The sequence below is a fragment of the Cannabis sativa genome, chromosome 2 (assembly GCF_029168945.1).
Source record: "Cannabis sativa cultivar Pink pepper isolate KNU-18-1 chromosome 2, ASM2916894v1, whole genome shotgun sequence".
NCBI lineage: Eukaryota > Viridiplantae > Streptophyta > Magnoliopsida > Rosales > Cannabaceae > Cannabis > Cannabis sativa.
Genome location: NC_083602.1, coordinates 21192071 through 21212920, shown reverse-complemented (window position 1 = coordinate 21212920; position 20850 = coordinate 21192071). Strand labels below are relative to the sequence as shown.

Genomic DNA, 20850 nt, shown 5'->3' with positions numbered 1-20850 from the left:
TTCTGGACCCTTGTTCAAAGTTTGCTTCCCTCCGGGGAGTCTCAACACCTGTTGTTTGCTTAGTACTTGCACGGTTACCAGACATGGCAGTGCATTAAGGGTTTCCCCTTGTGTACTTGTTCCCACGTGGCCAGTTGGCCGATGGGGCATCTCTTCAGCCAACTCAAAAAGACCCCTTCGAGGGGTAGTCCCGCGATTGGAGTGATAAGTTTCTCTGATTCGTTGAGACAGGTTGGCCCTTCGTTGTTCCTGCTCAACTCTTTGATTCTCAATATTCCGTCAGTTCTCCATGAACCGACTTTAAAACTGTTCGTGTTGTTTGTCGAGAGAATCTCATAGTTGTTGTTGTAGGTCAGCTACAGTTTCGCTAAGATGTTCAACTCGAGGATTAGCGTTCTCGGGGTCTTCTAGTTCCACATGAGCATTTGGTGGCCTTATGAGACAAGCTTTGCTAGTTCTGAAGCTTCCATCTGGCATTTGAGATGCTAATATAGTCCCATTACCAGTTCCAGTGACCGACGTACCTTTAGTTTGTTGGCCAATTGTTGTGAATCTTCTCTTGTAACTAATTTTTTGAGTTGTGATTATCAATAAAAGCACTAAAATATAAACACAAAAATAACAACAATCTATATCTTTATATAAATATAAAGGAAAGCATAAAGGAGTGTAGGTGGCATCTTACATTTTTTATATTGTATTTTTAAAATTTTGTGACATTTTCAAATTTTGTTAAGAAATAAACTACTACACATATCCACTTAAAGTCCCACATGGTTTAGAAACACCTAAGGTGTTATCCATGTAGGTTATAAATAACACTTTTATTATGCAACTTTTCATATCTAATAAATATTTTTCTTTATTGATTTATGTTTTGCCCAATAAGTTTTAAATTTTTATTTAATATAGAAAATCTACATCTATATATAAATATTAAAAAAAAAAAAGCGCAAAATAGTCTTAGTGGTATCTTAAATTTTTTTCATTGTATTTTTAAAATTTTGGTAACATTTTTATATTTTGTTTAGAAATAAACTATTATAAAATTTAGGTTATAAATAATATTTTTATTATGTTACTTTCATGTCCAATAAATATTTTTTTAATGGTATTTATGTATTACCCAACAAATTTTAAATTTTTATTTAATATATAAAATTAAATAATTTATCATTGATAAATGATTATATATCTTTAGTAATTAAGTAATTTACAAATTATATATAGGTTTTTCTTTGTTTATAATTTTTCTTTAACATAAAAATACACATATATATAATAACATATTTTTTATAATATAATAGGAACTATAATTAATTCAATATTTTTAATACATATAAATATGTTACTATTTTTAATATATTATTTACACGATTTTTTAAATTTATATATATTTAAATTTATAAATAAAAATATTTTTATATACAAAAAAAAGTGTCATATTGTTTAAATACTCTTTTAGGCATATAAATATTATTTTTTTTTTAAAAATTACTACACATACAAACTTAGAGTCCCACATGGTTTAGAAATACTTAAGGTGTTATCCATGTAGGTTATAAATAACACTTATTTGTTTGACACAAAAAATAAAACTTTTATTATGCTACTTTTCATGTCTAATAAATATTTTTCTAAGGGCGTTGATTTATGTATTACCCAATAAGTTTTTAATTTTTATTTAATATATAAAGTATATTATTTGTATTTCTAAATTTATATATATATATATATATATATATAAAAATATAACGAAAAGCACAAAAGAGTCTAGGTGGCACGTAGGTTATTTATGTAGGTGTTATTTAATGTTTTTATTATGTCATTTTGATCTTTCAAAAAAATAGCATTTTCTTATGGGTAATTGATTAATGTTTTATTTGATAAGGATTTTTTTTCTTAAAAAAAAATATATACAACATATTTCTTATATTTTTAGAAGTAATATTTTTTCTAAAATAATATCTACTTAGACTAAATTTATTTATAAATAAATATTATAATTTTTATTATTATTTATATATTTATAGATTAAATTCATTTTGAGATTATTTTTTCTATTTTACATCTATATCTTTTTAATTTATAAAATTAAAAACGATTTTTAAAAACTAAATTTTTTTAAGTAAATCTATATAAGTATTTTTCTCTAAATTTTATTTGTCCAAAAGTTGAAAATATTTTTTTATTTTTTTTATAAAAAGTAATCAGATAAAAAAATAATTGAATGAATATATGCATATGTACGAAGGTATAAGCTTATAGGTTATTATATGACATTCTAATAATTGAACATTCTTTAATTTTTTTTTAATTTTTCAATCTTCGTTGTTTTTTTTCTTCATTATTTGAATTTTATGGAATATAATGTCACTATTTTTGTAAATTTTTTTAACTATTTAAATATTTTGTTATTATTTTAGTTTTTCATGAATTTAGTTTCAATTTTTCAAATAGTCAAAATTGGAGAATGAATTAAGTGTTTTTTGTACTTTAGAGATAAATTTTTTGTATTTTCATGTAATAAATTTATGATAAAAATATGAAATTTAAAATTACTAATAAAATTATTAAATCCTACCAAACTAATCATTGTTAGTTACTACTTTAAATTTAACACAAAAGTTAATACATTTTTTATAATACAATGAAAATATATTTGTAGCATAACATAATATAATAACCGTAAATTATAAAAAAAATCAAAAAAATATTTAGCGATGTTGTCTAGTATAAAATATAAAGGAGAATATGAGAATATCAACAAAGAAATCACATATATATTTTGCCAGTAGCATCTACCACATTAAAAAGAAAAAAATTGAGTGTTGCTATAAAACACCATTATACCTAACACTATCGTGGGTAACCCCTTGCAATTTGCTAAACACCACTAATGCCTTTAATGCCTTTGAGCATATTCCTCAAAAAAAAAAAAAAATACATCAAAACACCCCAAGTTACTTATGACGACAACAATAACAATAGGTGAAATGACAATATAAACAACATACAACATTATAAACAAAATATTAGGATAACTTTTGTCATAAGATAGCACATTATGGATATAAATACTACAGTCTAGAAGTTTACAAAGCAAAATATTTTAAAATCCCATTTGCCAAAGAAAAAATTCTAAATTTACAGTACACATGGAAAATGATATCTTTGCATTAAAACTAAAACAGAAGTAGACAGAGAAACTACTATTCCTATTTAACTCCAATTATGGACATAAGAAACTGGAGTTTGCTGTCAACTTGAGCCATATCAGTGTTTTCCTCAAAGGATGCAGGGGGCTCTACGCCGGTGAAGATGTAGAGAGCTCTAACTTCTTCTATACTTGACTTTTGGGGTGTGCCTTTGTATCCAACTATACCTCTTACAGCTTCAATCTGTTCCCACACCTTCTCCTCATCAATATTAGAAACCTGCATCACCAATCACAAGAACCAAAATGATAAGTACAACCCTGTAACTTGTTTGGATGACCCCATTTGATGAAAAAGAAAGAAAAATGATTTTTTCTTAGTGACATTTGATAAAAGTAAAATTACTGGTTTATGTTTTAAGAAATTTGTATGATCACCGATTGATTTAGCCGTTCAATTGCTTATGGACCATAAGTTTGTGGTGTAGTCCAGCATGATGATTTGAGTTGACATCTCAAAATCTTCATAATTCAACTCACCATGATGTGGATAGTAAAAGGAGTTTTTTGCTCCATAGGAGTAGACAAAGCCACAAGGGCATTGGCATAAACAGTGGCATTCCAGTACTTGAATTATAAGGGGAGTCTATCCAAGTGTAGATGCTGAGCATAAAATGCAGCATCATTGTTGGGTTTTTGATATGGATGATATGGAACACAGTCCATGATGGAATTCATCTTCATGTTTTGTGAACTTAACATTGGTCTATTTTTGTGTCTATTCGTATTCCACTTTTCTTGGAAGAGTTATCTTACTCTCAAACAAGCATGTTTTCAACCTCATTATTATTTTTAATCTTTTGTAGATGACCGAGCTGGCTAGCTGAACTTAATCCATAAATATCACACATATGAACATACTTATTAACTATACATATAGGTGATAAATGTGCATCAACAAGATTATTAAGACAAAAGCTAGCATCATATAAAAGAGCTAGGATTATAATAATAAAATTTTCAGTTAAGTCCGTCTAGGAGGAACCTTCTGCTGCTGCTGCTGCTCTTGTGGCTTCTTTTTCACATTCTTCTTCTTCTTTGCCTAAACATAATATGAGATGAAAGTAGTAGTCAAGTAATGACCATTCAATTAATGTAAGTAGATTCATCTTAGAATCATAGTAAACAAAAAAAGAAAAAAAAAATCAAGTCCTGACCTCACTGGAGGGGACACTTTTGACTCCTTTTTCAGAAGTGCTTCCAGCATCTTTAACCTCAGCCCCACTTGAAACAGGAAGCTCACCAGTTTTAACCCCCTTGGAAGTTGAAGAATCTTCATATTTACATAAAAGGAAAAAGAAAAGAAAACAAAAATTGCTAATTAAATAACCAAAAAGAAACAAATTAAGTGTCAAATAATTCCCATCATCACCATTTTATTTATGAGGCTTTACCTTGAGAAGATTTTTGGTCATCAGCTTTTCCTTCATCCCTGATTTGTTCCAGCAAAGTCCTTGTCTCTTTTGTCAAATCCTCTTCTCTTTCTTCACTCTCTTTTTCTTCAATCACAGCTGTAAATACATCATCAACAGTTGAAATTCCACTCCCATCATCAGCCTCAGTCAAATTCAAAACCACAACTTCCTCCACTTTGACTGGCTCTTCCTTCCTCTGATTTTTACTTTCTACCACCAACTTTTCCTCTGCTTTTTCCTTCCCCAAATTTTTCTCATAGCCATTTTCTTCTATAGGAATCTCTACTGCATTTCCTTTAACTCCTTCCCCATAATCAGCCCCTTCAATTTCATCATTACTACTAGCCCTCTCATCTTCCAATTCAATTCTCGATTTAACCCCTCTTTGTATATCCTTTCTTTCCTCATCTTCCTCTTTTTGCATGTCAATATAGTAATCTTCTTCTCCATTTCTATAAGGCATAGGGAGAAGCTTATTCATGAACTTTTCAGTACAAGCATAGCTAGCCAAGAAAATCCCAGATGGGACTGAAACAACAAACCCAATTGCAGAAATCACCACAAGTGGTGGAAGAACCAAAGGTGCAGAAGACATTACAAATCCAGTGATAAGTATTTTCTTCCCAATTCCCAAACCCTTGCTCAAAATCCAACTCATTTTCCACTCATTACTATCTTCATCATTGGATGGATAATCCACAATTTCCCACTCCTCATTGTGATTCTCCATCCTATAAATATAATGGAAAAAAAAAATCAAAATTACTTTTTTATAACTTTTTTTTTTTAAAAAAAAAAATCAACAAAGGTTGAAGCTTGATCAAAATCAAAATTAAAAACACTTACCTTGTATGTGGTAGTCTAATCTAATACTAGTATTAATTTATTTTGGAGTAGATAGAGCTAGCTAGCCAAAGCAAACCTCAAGCTGAAGTAAAAAACCCATGATGGGTTTTGTTTGAGCTCACAAAAGGATGAAGAAAATTATTAAGAAGGAATCTTATTTGACACGTGTTGGGACGAGGGCATGACAGTTGCAGAACAAGCAGCATACAAAGCTATAAACTATCATTTTTAATGAAAAAAATGGCTTTTGCTAAGGGAAAAAAACAATTGTTGTGCATGCAAATGGATACGGTTTTGGTTTGATCAGTCACGCATTTCAACGTGGCTGCAACACATAACACCACCTCTTGTGAGCTTCTGCTACGGTGCATTGTGAGGATGACACCCGGATATTCTTTGTATTGCTACAAATTCATATTACTGCCGTGTATTTTGCCTATAATTGTAGTGTTATATTGTGGTTTTACTGAACTTGTGCTGTGGCTAATGATACCCACTGGGTAATACCCAGCTCTTCTTGTACGGTTATAATTAAAAATATTGTATATTTATTATCCTTTTGTCCTATAATTGGCTTTTTTTTTTTTTTTTTTTTTTTTTTGTGAAATGATAATGGGATAATTACTTAGTTGTATTATTTTTTTTTTTTGTAAATTTTTATATTTTCATGTTTACTAGTGTATCGTGGAGCCGGCTCCGCTTGAGTGGAGTGGATCACATCAGATGTATCGTGCGACCCAATTGGCTTCTCTTTTTAATCCACACTTAACGTGCCTCTCAATCTTCAATTCATGATAAAAAAAAAATATTCATGGATCATTAATCTACTAAGAAATTATTAAAAATAACAAAATTAGTGAAAAGTAAATGAACAACATAAAATTAGTGATAGTTGATCCCTAATTTTAGTCATGGAGTAATGGCATATTATTTTAATGAGGTGTTCAAAATAATTTGATTATAGGAAATGTTATGAAAGAGAATATAATTATAGTGAAATGTGTAAACTGTGTTTGATTGTTTAGGATAATATGTAATCATATTCCTATTAATTAAATTAAACTGTTTGGTTGAGTACAAGAATTTTATATATTATTTTAAAAAATAAAAATAAAAATATTTTTTTATATATTTATTTAATATTAATTATATATAAAAATAAAATAATTATTTATTAAAGAAATTTATTTAATAATTAGTTAATATTAAATTGGAGAATTACCCATATACTGTTTTTTAACTTTTTTTTTCACATTTACGGTTTGGGTTTCTAAAGTGGTTGAAACGCTAGTTGCAATATGGGTTTTATACGATTTTTTGTTACAATTTAGGTTGCAGCGTTAGTTGCAATAGAGATTTCAATGTAGAATTTCGTAAAAATACAAAAAAAAAAAAACTATTTTGAAGTGTAAAAATGAAAAAGCCCCTGTTAAATTTTATTGTATTTTTTATTAATTAAAATGAATATTTCTATATATTTTATCACTATATTATTTATTTTTATTTGCTATGTCATTTATGTGTATACCATCCGCATAAAAATTTATGTATAATGAATATACATATGTTATTGCTAATAATATAAAAATAACTCAGTTAAAAAAAACTGATCTCACAAACTAAATATATACCGTAATATTTTGTTTATAATAAATGATAATATTATTGGTATTTAAATTTATTTATTAATTCAAAAATTCTATTCAAATTAATATAATAGAAGGTAATGATTTAATCCTACCATTTTTTAAAGTATCAACATTACCCTCCTCAAGGATAGTTATAATACTAAGGGAATAACATTCCAAGGCTAAAGACTCAAAACAAACAAGGTAATGTTTCACATTACCATTCCCTTATTAGCATTAACCCATTCTAAACACCCTTATAAGTGGTAAAATAAGAGCACTCACTTTTTTACTCAATTCTAGGGGTGTTCATAAAAACCGAAAAACCGAAACCGACCAGACCGTAACCGAATTTTCGGTTCCACGTCATCACCGAATTTGGCGGTCGGTTTCGGTTTCGGTTTTTTTGACACGGCGGTCGGTTTCGGTTCTTGAAATAAAAAAATAGTTTAACCAAAAAACCGTCAAAACCGCCAAAAACCGCACAAAACCGCCTAAAACTGCCAAAAACCGCCCAAACCGCCAAAAACCGCCAAACCGAAAACCGCCAAAAACCGTACGGTCGGTTTTATGCGGTTATAATTTCTAAACGGTCGGTTACGGTTTTCGTAAAATAAAAACCGTAACCGTCCGGTCGGTTATAAAATTTTAAAAACCGACCATAACCGACCGATTTTCACCCCTACTCAATTCTATTCTTCAAAATACACCAAAATCTTAGTTTTTATTCTATTTTTTTCTTACTTTTACATTACACTATTTATCAATTTTTTTTATGTCTTTTTTAACATTATTTAGATATTATATTTTTAATATATTTCATTCATTTATAAAAAAAAAAAATATAATAATACAACATACACATATGTAAAAAAGTTAAATAAAAATAATAAAATATTTTTAGTTTAATGAATAATAATCTTTACATTTAGTTAAACTAAGTACTATTTATTCAGCTAAAAAATATATATAATAATTAAGTTTTAATTCACTTGATGAAAGCTCAAAATTATTATTTTTTCTTTAAAATTGGTAAAATTTGCTATGAACATTATATATGAATTATATGCTGTTATTAAATTAAATTTACTCTTAAATATTTTAATAATTTTAAAAGAACATCTTTTAAAAAACTTAAAATATCCACAATATACATAATTCTCATTCAAACTTAGTTTATTACTTAATTATTTTTTTCTCTTGCATAGATTAAAAATCTATATTATTCCTGTAAAAAAGAAAAATTATATCATTATATCATATTAATTTTGACATAATATTTTATATAGCTCCATTTACATTTATTAGAATATAATTTTTTAGTGTCATATTCTTTTTTTTTTTTTTGACATAATTTTATCTTTTATTCTCTTATTTTTTTTAATAACGAATTTATTCTTTAATTAACATATGCATATATTATTACAATTATTTTTAATAATTTCATAATTGATTGATTATTTTAAAAAATTTGTACTTCATCTATTATTATTATATTATTATTGTTTTTTTTTGAAATTCTTTGGTAATAGAATTTGATATGTAAAATTATTTATTTAATATAATATACCTGGTTTCAAATATTTGAATATATAATATTAGTAAATCTATAATGTGATGTATTTTTTTGGCTATCATTATTATAATAATATTTATCAAATATTAAAATTACAAATTCATTCTTAAAGTTTACTTAGTTTTTAATATCTATTTGATTTCAATTACTGATTTTGAATTATATAACAATATTTAAATATGATGGAAAAAAATATTGGAATATAAACTTGCATCTATAACTTCAATATAATATATGTGTAGTTCAACGAGAGAAAAAACCAAAATATTTTGTAATTTGTTTGTATTGTTATATGTATCTTTAAAAAGGATATAGGTGTAATTTAATAAGAAGAAACCCAAAATATTGTGGCTTTTATTTAAGTTATAAAAGATTATAGAAATATTTTTTTTTTATATATTTTTAAGGTGTTTTATAAAAATAATAAGAATACTTCATAAAAATAATAAAAAAAAAATAACATCAAAACAACAACAAAAAATAATATACAAATAACAAAAAATAAACAGTAAATTAACAAGAGTACAACATAAAAATATATTAAAAAAATTATATTTTCTGTAAATAAAATCACAAAAATTATAAAAATATTTAAAATTTCGTATAATTGTCTTTATACTTTTTTGTTATTTTGTGTATTTGTGAAATAATCCTAATTAAAATTGGCATTTTTACTCCATATGGATATGGATGTTTGATTTCATTTATGTTGTCATTTCCACCTAATTGTTTGTTTTTCGTATCAATAAAATTATGAGGAAATTAGACTCTATACCTTTTTTATATTGTACTTTTTTATTTATACCATCTTTTTTAAAGTCTATTACTTTTACCTCTTTTTTTAAATATTGTACCAATTTTACCCCTTTAACTTCAAGATACTCTCCATGTGACTCTCTTATGTCAATGCATTTTAAGTACAATACATATAAAAAAAAAAGTATGTTTCATTTTAAAAAAAAAAATTAGAGGTCAATTTGGTTAATAGATTAATAAAAGAGGCATTTTTCAACTTACCCCTAAAATTATTTAAAAGTTGTTGAGGAATTACCCCATATACTATTTTTATAATTTTTTTTTTTCAAATTTACGGTTTGGGTTTCTAAAGTGGTTGCAGTGCTAGTTACAATAGGAAATCTATAGGATTTTTTGTTGCAATTTAAGTTGCAGAGCTAGTTGTAATAGGAGTTTTTATGTAGAATTTCGTAAAAATACAAAATATATATATATATATACTAGGTAGAAATTACGTGCCTTTTATTTAAAGTTTGGTTATTTATTTCTTATCTTTTTCTTTGTTTGTGTGTGGTTTTCAGATCAAAGCAAAGTTTGGATTTTAGAGACAATATTAAAATTTCACAATAGTGTATTTCTTATCTTTTCTTTGTTTGTGTGTGGTTTTCAGATAAAATTAAAGTTTGAATTTTAGAGACAACATTAAAATTTCACAATGTAATGAAAATGAGAAGGAAATAATGGCTGACTAAAAATATTTATTGTATATAAACATCCTCATCCATTTAGGTATTAGAGCACTCACAAGAAAAGATGTAAATTGTCAAAAATGAAGACAATTTAGCTAATTGTAAAAAATGAATTCCAATAGATAATGTATAATTTATCTATGACAGCTAAGCTGGTCTAAGAAAAATTGTAACTACATTTAACTAAGAAAAGTGAGAGAGTGAGCTAAACACTATTTAATTATTTTTTTTATATATTTATTTATTTGTTTTTCTCTTCTTTTTTACTTGATATAAATTTTTTTTGTATTCTTTATCACCATTTTATTATTATTTAATTAATAAAAATATTTTTAAAAAATTATTATTTAATGATGTAGAAGACCTATAGAGAAGTTAATAAATAAAGTAGTATTTTGGTAATCTACTTTAGATGATAAGAAGAGAGCAATGCACTATTTACATCAACCTTTCCAAGTTTGAGCATTGTAGAAAAACGAATACTATTAAAAAATTACAAGAATTACAATAATAATTTAATTTGTTCAATAAAGAAAAACAACAATAATTATATGAATACACAATTCTTCTTTTATTCCAATAGAGAGAGAGAGAGAAAGTACAAATAAATGTGAAACTAAAATCAATGTTTTCTGAACCTACAAGGGTCAGCAGTACAGATCAAGAAAAAATATATATTGGGAAGAAAATAAAGAAAAAAAAAACGGGGGTAGGGGAACAAGAGAATTACATTACATGGTGATAAGCTAGCTGATAACACTCATACATTAGACACTGATATAGGGTGTTATTACATGGATAATTATGTTAAACTATAATCTAATAATCTTTGAAGTTGTTACAAAGGATATATTAGACTATAATCTAACTTCATCAACTTGTAGTAGTTAGAGGAAGAAGATGAATCCTTGTTTACATTCCCACTTTAAGGTCAGTTTTTTCTTTTTCTTCTTTTTCCTCTTTTCAGTCAACTGCATTCATTCGCATTCTCATTCTCATTTCAAATTCTCCGATCAGAAGGACCGATTCAAGAAATAATTTTTTTTTTAAAAAAACAACCGGAATAGGTTTTAATCTGTAGAGCTTTTCTTTACTAAATACAAATTGTGAAAGGCAATGCAGCCCCCATTTGATATGATTTTATGTTATATAATGAAGTGTTGAATAAAAATAAGTAGTCTAAGTCAAGGAAAGAGAAAAGAAGAATGAGATAGATATTACCTGAATGATCATGAGTGTCATGATATGCCTTCTTGTTCTAGTTAAGTACGTTTTTTTAAGGGCTCTCAGCAAGAGCTTCTTCAAATTCACCAAATATGTTGGGACATTCATCCTATTTTCCTCGCTCGCGTGACTCCCAATAGCCACCCATGTAGCGGAAGGTCCATCTTTACCTTCTCTTTTGAACCATTGTGGTTTCCATCCACTTTCTTGTAATTTCCTTGACTGCATTTCCTATACACCAGATCATACCATTAGAGATAAGAAGAACAGAAGAAAACAAACGTGAATATAGACATTTTCCTTACAGAGGAAATGTCAAGTATGTGAGAAAGGCTATTTACAATGCCATTTTGCAAAAATGTCCCATGCATACCATTCTTTGCCTTTTCTCTAAATGTTGTTTCTCAGCATTTGTCTTCTCATATTCTCCATTCTCCAAATGTCGTTGGTCTGGTCTAAGCCTGGAATCCGTAGGTGGGAGCTTCTCCTTCATTCCGTGATCAAATACCCAGGATCAGACAAAGCTATAAAAAAAGATTAGAGAGGCATAAGAGGAAGATGAAAATGCATGTCAAATAATCTCTTTGTTTTTCTCTAATACATCATGTCTACCTGCAAACCTTCCGTTAGCTCGTTCAAAGTGATTGCAAATGAAGTTAAGTTGTACCGAGTGAGATTAACCGGTGGCTTAGTCCTTTTCCAAAATAATGATGTATCAGAGGAGGAACTACAATCTTTCATATTGTTGCCCCTGTCACCATTAATATAATACATGCTTTCATCCCACTTTCCAAATATTGTAGCAACATTTTTCCCCATAACATCTTCAACAAATCCATGAACCTGTATTTGTATTACATCATCAGATAAGAACGAATCTGTTAAATATACATGGTAGAGAATTGAAGAGCTAGACTGAAACATATATACTAATAAGAAAATTGAAATCTAAACGTGAAACTAACCTCAGAAATAGAATGGGGCAGAGAAAATAAAGCTGGGGAAATTGTTCAAATCAATTCATACAGACACAAGTTCAACCACAACTCCAAAGATGATAGTCTGAGAGATAGCTGTTAAGGTAACGTGATCTGAAGTTTGGCTTGAACTAAAAGGTGAACTTTGTGAAGAAATCAATTTCTCAGCATCAGAAGCCATAATCAGAGGAAAGTTTTGAAACAGGGCAATCAAAAAATCCCTAGAAATACCCAAATCTCCTCTTCCTCCATTACCGATAGCCAACACCGCAATCTCGCCCGTTAACTCAGCTACCCCAGTTGCAAAATCCAACGACGATTCACAGCAGTACCAAATGCTTGCAGCCAAAACGATTTACAGAATGAAGTTCGAATAGAATGAAAGAACTCCAAAACCACTACTTTAGGACGGAGATCAGCGCAATCTAGACATTTCGACAGGCATAGAGCCACGACAAGGATAACATTGAGTTGAGATTCAGTGACGAGAGACTCTGGACCATTGGACCATTAGGGCTTCAATGATTGAAATCGTAGAAGCCAATGGTGATAGGTAGCAGTCGTGAGGAACGACAGATGTGGAGGCAAGTGATATAATCCATTAATTCTGATTCAGAATCGGTCTTCTAGCGGGCAGTGGTGGTGCGATTTGGGATTTCGAATTTAGTTAGTCGGTCGAGACTGGAGAAAGAGGAAGGTAATGGAGATAGGACTTCACCATTCAGAAAAAGACTATAAATGGGGATGATGAATCGCAGATACAGCTGTAGGATGGAGAATTATTGGGATTGAAAATAGCAATATAGTTTTGTTAGAGAAAAAAGAGAATCGCAATATAGTTTTGTTAGAGAAAAAAGAGAATCGCAATATAGTTTGAATGTCATTTATTAAAGGATGGTCTCCGTTAAAGTTAACGGAATAAAAGATAAAAAAACGTTAAACTAAGAATTGCCGTTAGATAGACACTTTTAATATATAAAGATATATTTTAAAGTGTATAAATGAAAAAATTCATAATAATAATAATAATAATAATAATAATAATAATAATAATTAAAATTATCAATTTTAGCTTAATCTTCAACTCCACATCTGACCAAAAAAAAAAAAAGAAAAGAGAGAAAAAAATTCTTAACTCCACATCGCTTGCTCAAAAAAGAAAAAGAAAGTCTTCATCAAATCTCCGAAACAACCATGAAAATCGTCCGCAAGGACTTTGTCCGAAACGGACCCGGAAGCGTCAAGGTTCGTTGTTTTTCATTATTGTTATTGAGAATATTATTTATATTTATAAATTTCTTCTGTAAATCCTTATATTGGTGATGTTGCAGATGGTAGCTGTTGATTCCGACGATTTGTGGTATGCCTATAACTTGATTGCTCCTGGGGACAGTGTTATGGCTGTAACTGTCAGGTATTTTCTTATTATTGTCTTGTTTAACTGGAGACTTTTTATTCACTTAAATTATTTTCCTACTAAAAAACATGAATTCTTGGTGTAGACAACCCTCCTGTCTATGCTAGTTGGTAAAATCATGATCAGTTTTGGTTTTATATATTGATATATATTGAGTCAGGTCTAGATAGTAAACGATTGTAAGTTGAAAAAAGTCACTCAATCAACAGTTTTCACTTGAATCACTTGCCTGATTTGAAGTTGTAAATTTTGGTATAGAAAACCTTTTGAAACTTATTGGTGAAAATGGAGGCATTGGTTACTTAAAAAAAAAAGAGGCATTGGTCATTGCTTTCTCCTTTTTGGGTTACAATGTTTGCTTGGTCAAATTATTTATAACGGTAATAAGGAAGTGATTTTGGAAAGTATGGATCAGGTCAAGAAATAAAAAAGAATGAGTCCAAGAATTAAAAGTCACTCAATTCAACATTTCCGTAGAATTCCTTCTGGGTTTATGAAAATTAATATTGTGTGTAGTAAGTGTATTTAGTGGCAGTTTCCATGACAAGCTCATTCATTTGTTCCTTGCTATAGGAAAGTACTTAGAGAAGCTGCTTCTGGTGGAAGAGATGCAGAGCGTGTGAAGCTGAAGTTGGAAGTTAAAGTTGAAGAGGTATTCAGAATTTTACTTTGATGTTTATGATTGTAAGCCGAATCTATGTTACCTATATTAACTTTTGGTGTCATTTTGTATTGGTAAACAATAAATTTACAAAGGACGCACATGGAGAGAAAATGATTCGAAACTAGATTATTCCTTGTTGGAACTTTTTGTATGCGAGTAGTTATTAACTCTCTCTCTCTCTCTCTCTCTCTCTCTCTCTCTCTCTAACATATATTCTTTTTTGTGTAGATTGCAGATTATGACAAGGTTGGTTCTGTCTTGCGGATACGTGGTAAAAATATTTTGGAGAATGAACATGTAAAGGTTAGTATCAAACTGAACTAAATGTCATATGTTTGGTCTCATGGTTTTCTGCTTTGAACTTATCGTTAATCGACTGTGTCATGGCAGATAGGAGCTTTCCATACGTTAGAACTTGAGCTGAATCGACCTTTTGTATTAAGAAAGGTATTGCTTTTGTTGTTAAGTATCTTTTATCTTGTAATTGTGTTTTGGTCCTGTTGAATTACAGATTGGTGTTGGTTACATTTTGTATGTCTGTGATTATTTTTTGTAGGCTCTTGGATGGTTAATGATACTTACTGACTTTTGTTACTGCCTTCCGGTATACTGTGTCGTTATTTTTCAGGACAATTGGGATTCATTGGCATTACATGTACTTCAACAAGCCTCTGGTATGCATTTTGGATCCTTTAGTTATTTGAATTTATCAAAATCTTGAAAACTACAACATCAGCAACTAAGTTCTTTTGATCAATTTCTTCTTGAAAATTCTGGTGCTATTCTTTGTTGTGTGGATGCTTGAACATTTAAGTATCCCTTATCAAGCCTAAAGAATTAAGTCAAGTATTGACTCTTATAAGTTTCATATAAATATCAGATCCCACTGCAAGCGCAGATCTAGCTGTTGTTTTAATGCAAGAAGGATTAGCACATATTATGCTCATTGGTAAAAGGTACATCTGAAATCTCCTTAGAGTTGATGGTTGTAACAGTTCAAAATTTATATTGGCGAGTTTGCTACTTTAATATCAATATTTATTTTCATCTTTCATGGTCATTCTTATCATTTGCTTACTCTGATGTTACTACAATTTTTACTCTAACTTTAGTGTTGTGAATACAGTATGACAACTATTCGTGCAAGAATAGAAACATCAATTCCACGCAAGCATGGACCTGGTATTGCTGGTTATGAATCTGTATGTCGCTGTTTTTATATTGGATGAACAAATTTTAGAAAAAAACTATATTGTAGCATAAAGTATAGATTTCAGATTCAATAATTTCATCTTGTCATTTTGCAGGCATTGAATAAATTCTTCGAGAATGTTTTACAGGTTAGTTCATTTTCAATTATAAAAGTATATTTTGGTATTCTTTAGAATATAATACAAACTACAAAGGGTCTTCTGTCTGAGATCCGGCTTTCTTTTTCAGGCTTTCCTGAAGAATGTTGATTTTAATGTTGTTCGATGTGCTGTGATTGCTAGCCCAGGTTTTACTAAGGTATGAGATAAGCCTAACATAGTCTCTTTCCAATTGATTTAGAATGAGTGTTGGTTACTAATCTCTCTATTAGTAAAACTTAGCTTTAAAACTAATTATATTTAGAAATCTGACTACCAGAACTTTTTGTTTCTTTATTTCTCTTAATGCATTTTAGGATCAGTTCCATCGACATTTACTGTTGGAGGCAGAAAGAAAGCAACTGAGGACTATTATTGAGAATAAGTCTCGCATAATTCTTGTGCATACAACCTCAGGCTACAAGTATGCTCATTTAACATTTTATTTCTTTTGGGGCCCCGTGTTCTTGTAATCTGTCTTCTCTAGGTTCTCATTTTGTGAATTTCTTGTTCACGCCATTATAAATTTTAAACCTCTGTTTATTTATTCTCGGTTTGGCAATGTCACAAAATCAGTTTTAGGGCATTTGTTAGTCATAATGTTTTCTTAATATAATCACTTTGCTTCTAAAGATAATTTTATCACCTTTCCATACACAGGCATAGTATGAAAGAGGTTTTGGAAGCTCCAAATGTTATGAATATGATCAAGGATACTAAAGCAGCACAAGAGGTATTTTTGTTTATCAGTGGGGTTTACATTTTTTGCCTTGTTTTCTTTTGTAAACAAATAGTAGTGGCCGTTTTCTATTCTTGTCCTGGTGTGTTATGTATGCACTTCAAAAACAAAAAGAAGCAAAAGTCTTTATCATGTTCATGTGTTTTTTAGCTTACTACAGAACTATATTTTACTTTCTTATCTTCAGGTCCGAGCTCTTGAGGAATTCTTCAGCATGCTTTCAAATGTCAGGTTCTTTTTTATTGTATTTTCTTTCAGTTTTTTTTAACCTAAAAATAAATCATTTTAAATTAAGAATTGCTTTGCTCTAGTAGTAACATGTGTACCACAATTGAGAACTTAATTTAGTTAAATGTATTGACAAAGTCACCCATCACTTCAGTTTTGATTTCCCTTTTCACTATTGAAACTGTACAGCACAGTTAGATTTCTAATGAAAGGAATTTCTAGTAAGGAAATTCATTACATAGGAAGATTATACACTAAATCAATATTTGCGATTCGACAGGATTCAGCTCGAGCATGCTATGGACCCAAACATGTTGAGGTAGCCCATGAGCGCATGGCTGTTCAAACGCTGCTCATCACAGACGATCTCTTCAGGTTAGTAATGTTGGACATGGCCGGTCAAATGGCATAGTTCTCTTTGTAATCTTGAATAAAGTTCTATACATTTTTTTTTATGCTGGTTTGGTGCTACTGTCAAGCATTTTTTCCCCCTTTGTTTATGAAACCCCATTTTTTTACTGAACAAATAGTCTCTTTTGGGTGGACAGAAATGCCGATTTAGTTGCCAGGCGGAGGTATGTCAATTTGGTCGAGTCAGTGAAGGATTCAGGCGGTAATGTTCATATATTTTCATCTTTGCACGTCTCCGGAGAACGTGAGTATTATCTTTTGCCCCTTGTTACTTTCTTACTGATAATTTCATGAATTCATGATGGATATATTATAAACTTTTACAATTTCAATATTTATGAACAGAACTGGCACAGATAAGTGGCATTGCAGCAATTCTTCGTTTCCCTTTACCAGACCTTGAAGACTTAGAAATGTGAAGAAGCATCCATCCTTGAAGACTTAGAAATGTGAAGAAGCATCCATCTTGCTCTTGTATTTTCTATATTTTTCTTTTTATATATAAAAACCTGTAATAAGGTTGATGTTCACTTTCATACATAGGTTTTTTTACTATTTCTTGGCTTGTTATCAATATAGAAGTTAGGTTAAATTCTTGAATAGCCAGGTGAAGCTACTACATACATGTGTATTATTCAATTGTTTGGCTGTTGTGCCTCTGATATAAATTTAGTCTTCATATGGCCTTATATTGTTATTTTTTTGTTCTACTTTTAATAGTAAGGGGTGTTTGTCCAATTCAATCTGTATAGTTTTGTTCATAGTGCATTCGATTCAAATTAAGGTAGCGTTTGGTTAGGAAGAATGAAAACATAAGAATGAGAATTGGAGTGGAATTAAATAAAATTTATAATGCATAAAAAATTAATAAAAAAATTATTAATTTTTTTTTTATGTTAATACAAAATGGTCTTTCTTTCTATTTTATAAAATGAAATAGTCATTCTACCAAAATGATGGGAAGAATATTCCATTAGAATGATATTTCAATACTTTAAAATGCAACCAAATATGAGAATGAAATGAAAATTGTTTCTTTTCCTTTCTATTCCATTTCATTACCTTCAACCAAACGACACCGCGTTTGGTTGGGAGGAATAAAAACATAAGAATAGGAATGAAAATATGAATAAAATGAAATAAAATTTAAAATGCATAAAAAAAATTAAAAAAAAAATTATTAAATTTTTTCTCATTATGCATTAAAATGATTTTTTTTTTTTTTTTTTTCCATTTCAAAACGAAATAGTCATTCTACCAAAATGGTGGAAAGGTTGGAATGACATTCCAATACTTTAATATGCAACCAAAAAAATAAATGGAAAGAATATTTTTTTTCTTTCCATTCCATTCCCTTTCATTACCTTCAACCAAACGCCACCTAAGTGTGGATTCATATTTTGGATCAAATTCAATTTGCACTAGAGCTAAAATCAAATCCGTAATAGCACGGATTGAATCAATTTTTTTTAGAATGATAACTTTTTTAATATTTATGAAAATATAAATTATTTTCACATAATCAACAACACAATAAAATAAATTATTATTGTTGTCTAGCAACAAATTAAAACAAACAAATAAAAAATAACAAAATCCAAAAAAGAAAGAAATTGTATGTAAAAAAAGTTTAGTTTATTTTAAATTATATATCCTTTATACATAAATTACTATTTTTTTTTCTTTAAAATATGAAATATATATTTATAACTTTTGAAATATATATAAATAGATGTGAATTGTATTGGAATAATTACATTTGTATGTAAATCAACATTTATTTTGTATAAGTGCAGATTTTAGATTTCTCAATCCAATTTGTAAAGTCCTTTTTTGGCAAGTTAGTTGACAAAATAATTTTTCCTTTTATGGTAAGATTGTTGTGCATTCATATTTGATTTCTTGCCTTATAAATTCGGATTGTAGTTGCTCTTTTCCTTGTTTGGAAAGTTGCACTTTCAGCTGAACTTTCCTTTGTTGAAAACTTCTCAAAAGAGAAGGAATTCTCTTTTGGAAAGTTGTCTTTTTTAGGGAAACTTTGATTATTGCCTTTTCCTTATTAATTTCGATTGTATCTTGATACAATCATAATATCTAATCTGTTTTTGGCAGGAATCAAGCATTGATAGAGGATCGGACCCGATTTTAGCAAGTTTCCCATTTACAGTTCGGAATCTATTTGCGTCGACATCCGAATCTGATGTAGCAGATCGTGTTTTCTTAGGAAAGTTTTTGTACAGCTGCCAATTCGAACTTGTGGTTGCCTCTTTGGTTTCTATGCTCTATAAATAGAGCCTAGAGAGCAACCATTCGAATTACCTCTTCCATTATTCATTTTTTGCATTTATCTTTTGAGAGAAGAGAGTGTTTCTTTGTTTTGTGAGAGCCTAGTTGTTCATCTAGGTTCTAGTTGTTCTATTTCTGTTCTTACTCTATCCTAGAGGTTGTGAAGAACTACTTGACTGAACAAGAGATTGGTCTTCGGGAGAAGACTTGATAAAGCCTTACTTCGGGAGGAAGTAAGCACTTGGTCTTCGGGAGAAGACTTGTTGAAGCCTTACTTCGGGAGGAAGTAAGCACTCACACTTCAAAGACAAAGGGAGTTCGGGCTTGAAGGTGTTTCAAGAAGTCAGATTCATAAAGTGGATTACAAAGGATTGCGGCAATACTTTAGAGGGAGTCTAAACTTGTTTAAGTCAATTGTCTTTGTAATTTTGATACTTTATTAATTGATTTCATTCTCTGGGCGTGGCCCCGTGGACTAGGAGTGTTCGAGAGAACACTGATACCACGTATAAATCTCTTGTGTCAAGTTATTTATTTTTCTGCAAAGATTTTATATTCTGCCTGTTCAGTTTTGCTGTAGCAGAATTACTTTCTGCTGCTGCAAACGCTTACAGTTTTTATATTTTCTTGTATACAACTACATTTGCAAAAACACGGTTTTTCATTTGGTATCAGAGCGGGACACTAAACTCATAGTGTGTTCCTATAACGTTTTTGTGTTAAAATGTCATTCTTTGCAGAAGGAAGTTCTATTTCTAGACCACCGTTGCTTAATGACTCTAACTATCCTTATTGGAAAGTTAGAATGAGGGCCTTCATCAAATCTCAAGATGAGAAGGCTTGGAGAATGGTTCTTTCAGGTTGGTCTCTTTCAGTTGAGACAGATTCTTCAGGTAATACTACAATAAAATCTGATCTGGAATGGTCTATTGAAGATGATAAACTTTCTGCCTACAATAGCAAAGCCTTGCATGCTATCTTTAACGATGTAGGTGAGGGTTACATTAAACTTATATCATCTTGTGTTTCTGCTAAGGAAGCTTGGGAGATCCTTCAAACTCAGTTTGAGGGAACTTCTGATGTGAAAAGATCTAGATTTATCATGCTTCAAACTAAATTTGATGAGCTTAGAATGTCTGATAATGAAACCTTAACTGAATTCTATGAAAAATTATCTGATATTGCTAATGAATATTTTGCTCTTGGTGAAAAGCTTGATGATTGTGTTCTTGTGAGAAAAATTGTTAGAGTACTTCCAGAAAGGGTCGATACTAAACTTTTGGCAATGGAGGAAGCTAAAGATTTTAGCACAATGAAAGTAGAAGAATTGATGGGTTCCTTACGTACTTTTGAATTAAATCAACAGATTAAACAAAAGGACAAACCCAA

The 20850-nt window shown here is 29.6% G+C and overlaps 3 protein-coding genes across 4 annotated transcripts; 1 reads left to right on the top strand and 2 right to left on the bottom strand.

Annotated features, from left to right (window-relative positions):
• Positions 1–3038: 3038 nt before the first annotated feature.
• Positions 3039–5994, bottom strand: LOC133034836 (uncharacterized). The gene is made up of 5 exons (XM_061110271.1): positions 5479–5994; positions 4612–5363; positions 4375–4490; positions 4203–4259; positions 3039–3437 (listed from the first exon to the last, which is right to left on the bottom strand). Exons 2-5 carry the CDS (start codon positions 5360–5362, stop codon positions 3219–3221), a joined length of 1143 nt encoding a protein of 380 aa, XP_060966254.1. The 5' UTR covers position 5363; positions 5479–5994; the 3' UTR covers positions 3039–3218.
• Positions 5995–11210: 5216 nt separating this feature from the next.
• Positions 11211–12314, bottom strand: LOC115714865 (oxysterol-binding protein-related protein 2A-like). Its single transcript, XM_030643629.2, has 3 exons — positions 12003–12314; positions 11764–11877; positions 11211–11612 (listed from the first exon to the last, which is right to left on the bottom strand). Exons 1-3 carry the CDS (start codon positions 12312–12314, stop codon positions 11346–11348), a joined length of 693 nt encoding a protein of 230 aa, XP_030499489.2. The 3' UTR covers positions 11211–11345.
• Positions 12315–13448: 1134 nt separating this feature from the next.
• Positions 13449–17872, top strand: LOC133029071 (protein PELOTA 1-like). Of its 2 annotated transcripts, none has more exons than XM_061110266.1 (16): positions 13449–13612; positions 13699–13781; positions 14358–14436; positions 14677–14751; positions 14839–14895; positions 15077–15122; positions 15329–15404; positions 15575–15650; positions 15756–15788; positions 15889–15957; positions 16115–16221; positions 16458–16530; positions 16724–16762; positions 17045–17139; positions 17313–17419; positions 17521–17872. In XM_061110266.1, the coding sequence occupies exons 1-16, from the start codon at positions 13562–13564 to the stop codon at positions 17592–17594; spliced, it is 1140 nt and encodes a 379-aa protein (XP_060966249.1). In that variant the 5' UTR covers positions 13449–13561; the 3' UTR covers positions 17595–17872. The 2 variants fall into 2 exon arrangements, with proteins under 2 accessions (XP_060966249.1, XP_060966248.1); XM_061110265.1 differs by having other exon boundaries at positions 15005–15122.
• Positions 17873–20850: the final 2978 nt, after the last annotated feature.

Excerpts from the sequence above, each read along its gene's own strand:
- LOC115714865 (XM_030643629.2), bottom strand. The coding sequence starts at position 12,314 with ATGTTTCAGTCTAGCTCTTCAATTCTCTACCATGTATATTTAACAGAT. Across the intron at positions 11,878-12,002 it reads AGCTAACGGAAGGTTTGCAG|GAGAAGCTCCCACCTACGGA; the intron begins GTAGACATGATG and ends CACGGAATGAAG. Across the intron at positions 11,613-11,763 it reads TAGAGAAAAGGCAAAGAATG|TCAAGGAAATTACAAGAAAG; the intron begins GTATGCATGGGA and ends TAGGAAATGCAG.
- LOC133029071 (XM_061110265.1), top strand. The coding sequence starts at position 13,562 with ATGAAAATCGTCCGCAAGGACTTTGTCCGAAACGGACCCGGAAGCGTC. Across the intron at positions 14,437-14,676 it reads TGGAAGTTAAAGTTGAAGAG|ATTGCAGATTATGACAAGGT; the intron begins GTATTCAGAATT and ends TTTTTTGTGTAG. Across the intron at positions 15,405-15,574 it reads ATTATGCTCATTGGTAAAAG|TATGACAACTATTCGTGCAA; the intron begins GTACATCTGAAA and ends TTGTGAATACAG.
- LOC133034836 (XM_061110271.1), bottom strand. The coding sequence starts at position 5,362 with ATGGAGAATCACAATGAGGAGTGGGAAATTGTGGATTATCCATCCAAT. Across the intron at positions 4,491-4,611 it reads TGACCAAAAATCTTCTCAAG|ATTCTTCAACTTCCAAGGGG; the intron begins GTAAAGCCTCAT and ends GTAAATATGAAG. Across the intron at positions 3,438-4,202 it reads AGCAGCAGCAGCAGCAGAAG|GTTTCTAATATTGATGAGGA; the intron begins GTTCCTCCTAGA and ends TTGGTGATGCAG.